This window comes from Gossypium arboreum, chromosome 8 (genome assembly GCF_025698485.1).
Source record: "Gossypium arboreum isolate Shixiya-1 chromosome 8, ASM2569848v2, whole genome shotgun sequence".
Classification (NCBI taxonomy): Eukaryota; Viridiplantae; Streptophyta; class Magnoliopsida; order Malvales; family Malvaceae; genus Gossypium; species Gossypium arboreum.
The window spans coordinates 607,476-619,334 of NC_069077.1; the positions used below are offsets into that span (position 1 = coordinate 607,476).

The 11,859-nt window shown below is 29.6% G+C and overlaps 2 protein-coding genes across 2 annotated transcripts; both read left to right on the top strand.

Moving 5' to 3' along the window:
* Positions 1–788: 788 nt before the first annotated feature.
* Positions 789–6,600, top strand: LOC108467523 (uncharacterized). The gene is made up of 10 exons (XM_017768166.2): positions 789–1,097; positions 1,906–1,962; positions 2,079–2,146; positions 2,380–2,590; positions 2,672–2,772; positions 3,207–3,285; positions 3,396–3,455; positions 3,520–3,570; positions 3,695–3,773; positions 6,247–6,600. Exons 1-10 carry the CDS (start codon positions 1,017–1,019, stop codon positions 6,324–6,326), a joined length of 867 nt encoding a protein of 288 aa, XP_017623655.1. The 5' UTR covers positions 789–1,016; the 3' UTR covers positions 6,327–6,600.
* A 3,094-nt stretch (positions 6,601–9,694) lies between these two features.
* LOC108469028 (E3 ubiquitin-protein ligase RHA1B-like) lies at positions 9,695–10,712 on the top strand. Its single transcript, XM_017769913.2, has one exon. The coding sequence runs from the start codon at positions 9,786–9,788 to the stop codon at positions 10,305–10,307; it is 522 nt and encodes a 173-aa protein (XP_017625402.1). The 5' UTR covers positions 9,695–9,785; the 3' UTR covers positions 10,308–10,712.
* The last annotated feature ends 1,147 nt before the right edge of the window (positions 10,713–11,859 follow it).

Consider the following 11,859-nt stretch of genomic DNA (forward strand, 5'->3'; position numbering starts at 1 on the left):
CTTAATCTGTTTTATTGTCAGTCGGCCCTTGTTGGTATTCTAAACTGCATGGATGCTTCATCTCTTTGTCCTTAATCAATAGGCCTGGCAGGGTTCTGTAAGGGCTAATTTGTAGACCTTGCAGTTTGTGCGCGTTGGTATTGGGCAAACACATATGTTGGGAAACTGAAAAGGAGTTGAAAACTACCTTATCTTAGGCTATTTAATTATCAGTTGATCGCTATTAGTATTCTGGGCTTCATGGACCATGCATGTGATCTTTTGGTATTTCAGTTGTATGAATTAGATCTGCTGGATTCAAAATTGTTCGGGGATCTCAATTTAAAATATAAGCGTTGCATTGGTTAACTCAAAAATTAGTATAAACCGATTAAATCATTTTAAAAATTTTAATTTTTAAAATGATTTTATGATTTATTTAATTGATTTAGTGAATCAAGGACTTGACTAATCCAACCACTAGTCTAATTCTGAACACCTTAAGACTATATAATAATATTGAAGTATTTAGATAGAGAATTCTAACATTGTTAATAATTCTTAAGAATTTAGATCAAGATTTTAATCTGAATAAAATATTTAGACTAAATAATGAAATCATAAGAGTTGAGATACCAAATTATTTTAAAATTGAAATATAGAGATTAAATTTTAAATTTAAGTAAAATATAGAGATCAAAACTAAAATTAAATATTCTTATATAATCTAAAAATGGAGGATTAGAATTGATATTTAACCCTTTTTATTATGTTAAAAGAAATGTACAGTGTGATTCAATTTTATTTTTCTCTTATCTATTTTTCTCCCGGTTTCACCCGCCAACCCGCTGACATGGCGGGTAAGTGGATCGAATTCGGGTACGATCAGCGAATATAAGAACCCGATCGCCGAATCATTTCCGGATAAAATAAAAATAAAAAAAGAAAAAGGACCAAAAATCAATAGAAGCACCTAAAAAGAATTCAGCATCTTTATCTGTTTTTTGCCGCCGGAGTGAGAAAAAGGGAGATCGGAAATGTCATCGGAGCCGCCACCTTTTCAGGAAGCACCTCGCTGCGACGTCTGCAAATGCAGCTTCAACACTTTCAGGCGCCGGGTATTTGCTTTTTACTTCTTTTTTTTTTTTGTAATTTTCATTTTTATACGAATTTAAATTCCCGATCATTTTCATTTGGTGTGATGAAATTAATGAAATATATCGTCCGATGAAGGAAAGAATACCGATTAGGTTTATTTTTTAGTTATAGATCGGTAAAAACTGCTTAAATCATATTGGACTGTGCTCCTTTGCTTTGACCTTAGCTGTTTGACTTATTTATTGACGCAAAAGATGAGGTTTCTAATTCTTTTAATTGCGGATTCGGAGTTATTTTGAATCTAATTAAGTATTTTTATGGTTTCTTTTTTTGATGCGGTAAATTGATGCTTTGGAAGTTATTGACGACTCAATTTGTGGTTAAGCTTACCGCTTATATTAATTTGAAAGATTGAATCGGGTGCATGACTGATGTTGTGAGTATTTAAGTTCGGATACGTGACTGACCTAGTGGTGGCCTTCAAATTTGAGGCCTACCGTGTGCATGTTATCAATGGGATAATTGGTTCTGGTTTGTGGAAGCTGTTATGCAAACGCCTTGCAACTAATGATCTACTAAAGTGGTGTGATAATAATTCCTAACTGCTACTGAACTCTATAAATCTCTTATAATATCAATTATACCCAAAGTGATGTTAGTATTCTATTCTTTATGGAATAGTGTTGTAGAGGTCATGCTGTTATTGCTTGATTTCAAGGAAATCTGAATGTGCATACTTTTGTGTCAATTTTTCTTTGAAGTATGCATCTATTCCGTGTTGGATTGATTGCCTTATGGAAAATGCATGAAACCATCTTCATTTTGCAGCACCATTGCCGATGTTGTGGAAGGACATTATGCCATGAACATTCATCTGATCAAATGGTTTGAGCTCCCAGCCCCTCAGTTTTTGTATTTGGGCTAACTATGCATTTCTCAAGTTGTAAAAGTCAGTTTTAACTAAGCAATCTTTTATATTTTTTTCATGTGTGCATATTCAGCCTTTACCTCAATTTGGCATACTTTCGTCTGTTCGAGTTTGTGCAGATTGTTTCAATAACTCTTCAGGGTAAATGTCTCTTGATTGATTACCCATTTACATATTTAAATATCATTGTTAGAAAGAGAAGGGGGAAGGGCTATAGCTTGGATATGTATTGGATTCTTGGTGTTGGTGGATACTCCTGCTTCACTTTGGTGTTTTTTTTTCTTATTTATTTGAGTATTATTTTAAGAGATAGTTTAATTGATATTTGTTTTGTTTCTATACATTATTTTTCTCTTGAATTTATTTGGGTGCAGATCAGCAAAAGCTGACCCTCAGCCTCCTTTAGGCGGAGTTGGTTTTGCTACTGACGAAGTTGCTAGATTAAATATTAACGCAGATGTGGGTTCACAAACTGAAGCAACTGCAAAGCAACAGCCTGTTGTAAGCATTCCAGAATGCAAGTGTGGAATGCCTTTGTGTATTTGTGAAAGTCCAGAACCGAAAACAGATGCAGTTCCAGTTATGGTATGAATTCTTCTGTAGTTTTAGCAGCACCTCATATGCTGATCCAAACTTCTTATGGACCCATATCTGTTCTTGAGGCAGATGAAAAACCCTCCATCCTCAGTGGCTTCGTCTAATCCAAAACCAAAAAAGACTGACATTTTTCCCAAGAGTAGAGGCTCCACTTCAAACAGTAAATCTAGGTATGCCATTTGTTAATTTTTGTGTGCAATATTTGTTCTTCACTCGTCCCAAACATAATATTTGGTTTCAAATGGTTTACTTTGTGTGGAATTTAAACATGGAAATTTCGACTATTTCTGGTCCATTCTAGTAGCCTGATTTGAAACATGAAGCTGGATGGCAGTAAAATAATGGCCTTCTGGTTTGAGGCATAAAACACTGAAATCAGTTTACCTTCTCTCTTCATCTTGCTTTCTTGTTTGTACTCAACTTTCTGATAGAAGTTACTAGAATGGATTTTAATATAGCGGGGGATATTTGTGAGAAAGACCTACACTCTTTAAACTTTTCCTGCCATCTTGATTTTTAGGTCTCTAGCCTCTTTTGGTGGCAAATTTTTCTTTCTATTTTAGCCATTCTTTTGGGTATTTAGATATGGTTAACATTTTTGCAGTTCGGTTTTCAATCCTGGTCTGGTGACCAATGGTACTGCTGCAGATAAATCTCAGACGGATTATGATGTCAATGGAGAGGTAGAAGCAGACCTCTTTGTTGAAGTGTTTGAATATAGCTGTGAGACATTCAACTTTTCATGGTGTTTTTCTTCTTTTGAATTTTGTTCCTTTGCATTTACTATACTCAGGGTTTAAGAGAAGCCATAAAGAATGGTGATACAGCTGCAGTCAAAAGGCTTCTAAGTGAGGTATGTGATGATTTTATTCCAAAGTTCAGTTCGAATGAATTTTTGAGTATGATTACATGTTCAGGGTGTAGATGCAAATTACCGTGACAAGCAAGGATTATCTGTACTGCATCTGGTAGTGTTCTCTCTTTCTCTCTCTGATGTTTATATATGTTTGTAAAGGCTGGCCGATTGGATGCATAATTTTAATTTCCATTTCTTTCCAATTTTATAACACTAATGACAGTATTAACTTGTAGGCGACATTATTCAATCGAACCGATATAGTGTTTGCCCTCATGGACTGTGGAGCAAGCATGGACTACAAGAATGCACAAGGTAATTGATTGGCATTCTTGATTCTAAAAATGTCTATCTACCAATCGAAGTTTCTCATTATTAGGTGTGTAATCGAGTCGAGCACAAATACTGGCAAGCTTGAGCTTGATTAAAAACTTGGGGCTCGATACTCAAATCGAGCTCAATTGAATATCATTTTTTAAGCTCAAGCTTGGCTCAAGATATTATCGAGCTACATGAGCTCGATTAAGCTTGTTTATTGATTCTTCTACTCTGAAGTTGGAACCCGAGCTTGTTTAAGTCAAGGTCAAGCTTGAGCTTTAGCTAGAATGAAGTGCCTTTTGCATATAAAATTTTATATTAGTTTGAAGTTAAAATATTATTGGTTTTTAACACGTAACATAATGATAGAAATAAAAATTCAATAACCAAATCCAAATATTTTTAAATATAAATTCAAATTCTTCATCAAAGTATTTAAATACAACAATATTAGTCCATCAAATTATTAACTTAAAATTAAAATCATGTCTATAGTTTCTAGTCCACACACAAAAATATGACATACTACTCAATACATATAAGAATGAATATCTGTCTATATTTTCTCCATAAAGCCTAAAAATAAAAACCTTTTGCACCCTTGAGATACTGTAAGGCACTCTAAATATTCAAATTTACTAAAAAAAATGATAGATTAAAATAAAGAACACAAAGAGCATAAAAAATGTATTTACACTAGCATTATTTTATGGCAAAAAATCTATTTGTTCACTAATTTTGGGTTGGGTAGAGTAGAGTCATTTCAAATTCAAAGACAATAAATTGTATACTGAGATTACTATCTATCCTTTTAAGGAGTAAAGATAAATAATGTCATAATTTTGCTGTGTGCTACACCTACTCACAACTGTACAACAATTTTAATTTACGTCCGCAATCCTACCCGAACCCAAAGCTTAGTTATATAATTAGTGAAAAGAGATTAACATTATGTATGTATATACCTTATTGACCAGCACCATGGCACCAAACAAATTATATATAATGCCTCTGAATATTCTTGTCTAATTAGAATTGCAATAAGTAATTTGAAGTATTATTTAACTCAGGTCATACTGGAAAAGAAGTTTAAAGCAACAAAACTGCACTTGATGGAACAATTAAACTAAGCAGAAATTTTGGTTTCTCAATCACAGAAAAATTGATCTTTAACAACTTATTGCAAAAATCAGCAAAATATGTAATCTTCAATGTCTTACTTGAAGAACCAACAAAAAGAAACCTTACATATCTGATTGATATCTTACTTCTTCAAATGAGTTTTTTATTTATTTTTCTTATGGAACACCACTTGAAATAAAGCTTAAATGGAGATTCCAGCTTGAGGCATTGAGTTTCTTTTATGTTGAACAATATTATTAGCAATATGGAGCTCCATCGTTACATTCCTCACTCGAGAAATGAAGAGGCCCTTACTTTGATTCACTTGAACCAAACAATCAACTTGAACAATGAAAACCTGAACCTGATAAATTCACTACTTTTCTCGACATTCACTTAACAACAACGATCACAAACCTTCAACTTTTCACATAATAACATGCAGATTCAGAAAACCAACTTCAAAAACTACCAAAATTTACAACTGAGGAAATCTAGAAAAAGGAAGAAAGAGAAAAAAAATGGAAGGGAGATTGCATTACTTACAATGAACAACCACAAGAGTAAAATGTAATTTAGTAATATAAAATACTTAAAATATATAAAAATAAAAAGCTTGATTTGGCTCATGAGCCATTCGAATCAGGTTTTAAGTTGTTGAGTTTGGCTTGATCAGTAGCTTGAGGCTGAGTTCGGCTCGTGAACACAAGTGTCTCATTTGCACTCCTAATTATAGAGTTTTAAGGTTACTGAAAGTCGAAAATGTGGCTAGAAAATGTCCTTCAATGCTAGAGAAAAATTAACTGTTACAAAAATAGAAGAGGAAAAGACAAAGAACTCTCACCTTCCATTTGAAAGAACTATGATACTCGTGGCATAGCTTTGTTTTTCTTTGAAAGTTTTTCAAGTACAATTACAAGCACGTGTCCGAAGAACCTTAAGTATTAAATTATTACAATACAAATTGTTTGAGGAATCACAAAGTAGAATTAAACCATTATAACACAACAGGTAAGAACTAGTACAATCTAAAAACTAAGTCAACAAACTGGACTAAAACCCACACATGACAACAGTACATGGTGGGACTCAGAGACCCACACATATAATTGCTCATGATGAGTCTCCAACCCAGGTATTTAGGACCAGGGCCTCTGCCTTTGCCAACATGGCATAGCTTTGTTGAATGATGTGGGTTTGTAGAAATCGATAATTGAGAACTCTCTCCATCCTTTTTTTTTTTTTTTGTTGCTGGTTTTTGTCGGTTAGCATGTCTGGTTATGATTTGTATCAATCTATTTCTCTCATGATTCTGCTTATAACTCATTTGAACCAACATCAATACTAGGAGAAACACCAATGGATTGTGCACCAATCACTTTGCAATACAAGATGCAAACGAAGCTGAAAGAGGGCCGAGCAGCGTGAAATCAACTAGACAAGAGAATCCGAAACCGATTTCATACTTCGACAACCGACATGCTCGATCTCGAGTTGTCAGCTTTAACGAGAAATTATTTTATATAATGCTTGATCCTGTCAGCTTAGTGCTGGTACTGTTTTGTATTATAGCTGGTAGACAAACCGTCAAACAGACTTCAGGACATAGAGTCTCAATCAAAATTTTTTTTTTTTTGTCCTTTATTTTTTTTATCAACAATAAGAATGCTGTTGTGATGCAATAAAAGTTGCTATTAAAACACTAAGCTTGTTAATTATGTTACTGTTTAGGTGACATCTAACATGCGAGAGGGTAAAAGTATCATAGAGGTATGGAGGTATTTGTATTAGAAGTTAAATTGTATTTTGCCTCTTTTATTCGAAAAATAGGTAAATTTAATCTGTGGACATTAGATTAAAGAGTAAACTAGTTCTTTATGTTAAAATTTTCATAAATATCTATTATTAAAAATCGGTGTTTACAGAATAATCAAACAGTTATATATGGCTTGTATTGTGTATAGAGATTAATTTTAGTAGTAGAAATAAATAAAAATTTTAATAGGATTTGTTTGTTCTTTTACATAATGTTCAAAGATTAATTTACTTATCTTTTAATAAAAGGATAAAATACAATTTAATTTCAAGTACAATCACTTTTACAATCTTTTTACCCATGCAAAAGCATGTGATGAGCCACTTGAGTCAGATTGATTAACTATGTCATTTTGGTAAATTTTGGATTTTTAAATTGTTCTAATTTAATCTGTGTTTAAAAATAAAACGTTATTAATTTGAATTTGGAAAAGGCTCAAATTAAAAATAACTCGAATTCAAATTGACCTAAATTGAAAAGATAAACACAAAAATTTGAAAGAAATCAAACAAGTAATAAAAAAACGACACGATTCAAAAACCTTAATTAGCATATTCAAATGATGCAAATCTAAACAACATGAACCTATAATTGATTCAAAAGTCAAGATAATCCACGTACAAAATAACTAACAAACCTTAACGATCCTAAGCCTAAACATAAATTGATTTTAACACCTAAAAAAACATAAACTCAAAATAATTTTGAAAAAATTAAACTTGAATTAATTACTAAAACCAAATCAACTTGTATAAAATATATTTAAATGAGGTAAAAAGTAGCAAGTTGATTGGGTGTACAAATGCAAGTAAACTATGAGCTGATAAAAACGAGCAATATGGTTGTGGCTTGCAGGGATAAAGACGGACCAATATTCTACATGTTTAGCACTTTAATCCTAATGATAAACTTTGATATATATATTCGAAATTATCTTTGGAATTTGCCGAAAGATATATTACAGCATCTTAAAGGGAAAAAAAAGGGCACAAATGTTAATGTTAAAAGCTTTTTCTTTTCTTTTTTTTAAATTCATTTTTAGCTTAAAATAGTCAAAAATGGTGGAAGAATGGATAAGGGTGGAATATCTTTTTTCATTTTTAGTTGATTTTTAACATTAAATTCATGCATGCGGCTACTTGATAAGCATGTTTAAAATTTTGTATAAGAATGGATAAGGGCAATTCTTTTGAGAAATATTTAAAGTATAAATTAATATATAATTAAATTATATTTTACCCTTAAAAAATATAAAATATATGTTAAATCTCTTTAAAATAACACAATCATAAAATAATAATTATAAAATTATATTTTAATTTTTAAAAATTTTTCCTAATTTTTTTTTTTTCGAATTCACAATGTAGGATCGATTTTGTTATATAAGGTTAATTGCATCAAATATCTTTAATATTATCGATAAGATTTTAATGCAATTAAAACATTTAAAATATACGTGTATATCAAATTTGACTGAGATTGTGGAAATTAAAAGTAAAAGTACTATTGAGGCTCTTTTACTGATCAAATTACATTTTACTTAAAAAAAATGAGTAAATTAATTCTTGTACGTTAGTTCAAAAAACAAATTGGTCATTTCTATTAAAATTTTCATTTATTTCTACTAGCGTGGCTAACAAAATAACTAGATAGTGATACAGGGCATGCCATATGTACGTCATACTAACATACATGAACTAGTTTTTATCAATAAGAATAGATGCCATTTTAAATAAAAGAATAAACTTGCTCTCTGATCTAACATAAAAGACTAATTTATTTATTTCTTACATAAAGAAAATAAATTGTAATTTAACTTTTAATATAAAAATTTGCACAATACTTTTATCTGCGATTTCCAACGTATCATTTGAAAAAAGCAAAGCAACCTTCTTTGATTTTGCAAACACATAATATTAGATGTTTAATATTTCATTTATATTCCACCTAACATTCTTTATTTAAATAATCTACCCTTTAATTTAATGAATGATATGTAAATTTTTTTTTTCCTTTCCTTTTCAGTGTCAAATAAAAATGACTTTCAAATACAGCATGAATCAGGCAGCAACCAGCAAAGCACATGCATGAAAGCACCGTCCATCCTACAACATGGCCCCGTTTTCTAATCATTGTGTATACTCAGGTTTTCAAATCGATTTCACCATCAACGTTTTGATTAAATAAATTATTTAAAATTTAAAAAAATTAATCCATTCAATTCAATTCAACTAATTCATATCAATTTTCAATTAATAAATTTAATATTTTTAATAAATTATTACTTAATTAATTTCGGTTCAATTTTTAAATTCGATTCCATTTAAATAATTATGTCTAAACTATAAATATGAAGTCGAAAATTATATATTTTTAAAATACATAAAATTTAAAATTAAATATAAATATCTATTCAAAATTTAATAACTTAATTAATAAAGATTTTTTTGACATTTTTAATTGTTTCTTAAAGTCTTGGAATAGGATTCAAAGTAGAAGAAACAAACTTGCAAGTTACAATAATATCTATTTTCTCATTTAGTATTTACTTTTTAATACTAAACTCTCGAATTGGTGTTTAAATTTTTTTCATTTTGGTAAGTCGGATTGGGACACAAACTAGTTTCAATCCAAAAAGAACTTTCTAATCTAAGCTAATTTTCGAAATTAAATTAAAACTTTTATACTTACAATATAATACTTTTTTCCGTAGATAAAATTTTTTTAACTGGTCGGCTTATTTTTACCATCTAATCTAAGACACTTTTATATAAAATTTTTAATAAATATAATTTTTATATAATCTAATAAAAATAAAATGATTAGGATGGTAATTTAAATGGGGATAATCAGCACCGTCCATATCAACAGTTAGTTTATAGTGTGACCTAATCATATCATCTTCTTTTTATTCCAAATAAAGAGCAGCCCACTATGTCCCCTATCTTTGGGTCCCCTCCATCTCTCTTTCTATATATATTTTGGAAGTCTTATATTCTTCTCTAAATCAAACCCCCCATTTTCATTTCTTGCTAAACAATACTCCATTTTCCTTTTTATTTATTTTTTCAATGTGTTTCTTTGTAGATGATCCAGGGCTAATTTTAAGCCATGTCCTTTACAAAACAGCTGTTTTTTTAGCAGTTTTAAGATGGGTTCTGTCTTGGCTTCTTAATCTTAGATTCAAAGACATAAACTCTTTCTTCTTCACTCCTAATTTTTCATCAAATTCTCATCAAATTTCTTCAGATATGATCAGAGACAACTTGGTTTTAACAACCTATGGGGATGCTAAACAAAGGATGCCTTGGGTTTCTGACACGTGTGCTGTTTGCTTGTGTGAACTCAAAGAAGGTGATGATGTAAGGGAATTGAGGAACTGTTGCCACGTGTTCCATCAAGATTGCATTGATAGATGGGTAGGCTATGATCATGATCATGATCATGATGATGGAGATGATAATCATAAGACTTGTCCAGTTTGTAGGGCACCTTTGCTTACTTGTTCTCAAAGCTTTGGTTGGCCTACTAATGAACCAAGTTGGGCGGTTGATAGGTTACTTTACCTATTTGGTGATGATCTTCTTCCTTAGAACCACATATATTTAATTATCTAGTTTTTTTAATATTTTATTTTTAGATTGTCAACAGATTAGGTAAACTAGATTGTATTACATTTTAAATGATTTTTATTTTATTTTTAATGAGTCCTCACTAATAATGATGTATGTATTTATACTCAATATATTATTATTTTTTAAAATCATATATTAATTATTGAATTGTGATGGAGATAGAGTTTGGAGCAATGTTTATTATATATTTTTGCAGGGTATGGTGAAAAATCAAATTACAATTGTATATATATATTTTCTTTTCTTTTCTTTTTTCATAAATTGTTTATTTCTTTTGGATTGTAAATAAACTACAAAGGTTCCCCTCCCAATTTGGTGTATTTTGATGGTAAATGTATAATATGGATTTATTTGTAGTAAGAATTAGATTTTGTTTCTTTTATTTAAAATTATACATTAAATTAAAGAGTAAATTGATCCTTTTGTTAAATATTTTGATTATTTTTATTGTTAAAATTGTTCCATGCAAGTCAACATAAAGTACATGTGACATGCCACGTGTCATTGTTTGGTTATTCCATCAACTATATTAATTTTTAATAATATAAATGTATAAAAATTTTATTAGAAAGGACCAATTTACTATTTGATCTAACGAGCTAATTTTCTCACTTTTTAAATAAAAGGACAAAATATAATCTAACTCCTAATACAAAAACTTTCATGATATTTTTATCGAATTTAAGTGTGTAATAAACTGAATTTCAACTAATGGGTTTATGTATGTTTACTTATTTTTATGTTTGTTTATGATTTTATCTTCAGTTCATACTTATAAAAAAAACATTGAAAATTGTGTTTGTGTTCGTTAGTTTAAACTTATTCATTTGTTTAATTCAACTTATTTATAAACATTAAACAATATGATATAAATATGTTAACCAACATGTTTACAAACAATCTATAAATAAAAAACATTTTTAGATATAAAATAATAAAAATATTAATAATTATATTATAAATAAAATAAACGTACAAACAATAATAATATTATTAATTATATAATACCTAAATGATAAACTAATTTTATATAATTTATCAAACAAATAAATATAAATAAACTAAATATATATTATTTTTGTTGGATTTATTTAATAAACCAGCCCGATTTACTAAGGCCAACCATTAATAAACGAAAATCCTATTCATTATAGTGCTAGGTGCATTCCACAAATACAATCATTGGGTGTGACGTGAGAGCACAACTAAATTAATAGATTAATATATAAAAATACTTTTAATATAAATAATTTAATTTTATACCAAGGTTGAAATTTGATTGGTTATATTTAATAAAATTGAAATCTGAATTTTTAGCCTTTATATATTTTCTTTTCTTTTTATTCTTATTGGTAAGGATTAACATTTTTTTGGACCGCACATAATTATTCAACTTTATATCAAATGCTTTCTTTTTCATTTTCTAGAGATAGAATTAGAACCTACTTTTTATATGACTTTCGATAAAGTTCAATCATGAAATGAGCTAATAATTAAATGTAGATGACCA

Coding starts and splice junctions, on each gene's coding strand:
- LOC108467523 (XM_017768166.2), top strand. CDS start 1,017: ATGTCATCGGAGCCGCCACCTTTTCAGGAAGCACCTCGCTGCGACGTC. Junction 2,147..2,379: donor TGTTTCAATAACTCTTCAGG/GTAAATGTCTCT, acceptor ATTTGGGTGCAG/ATCAGCAAAAGCTGACCCTC. Junction 3,774..6,246: donor GGACTACAAGAATGCACAAG/GTAATTGATTGG, acceptor CATCAATACTAG/GAGAAACACCAATGGATTGT.
- LOC108469028 (XM_017769913.2), top strand. CDS start 9,786: ATGTGTTTCTTTGTAGATGATCCAGGGCTAATTTTAAGCCATGTCCTT.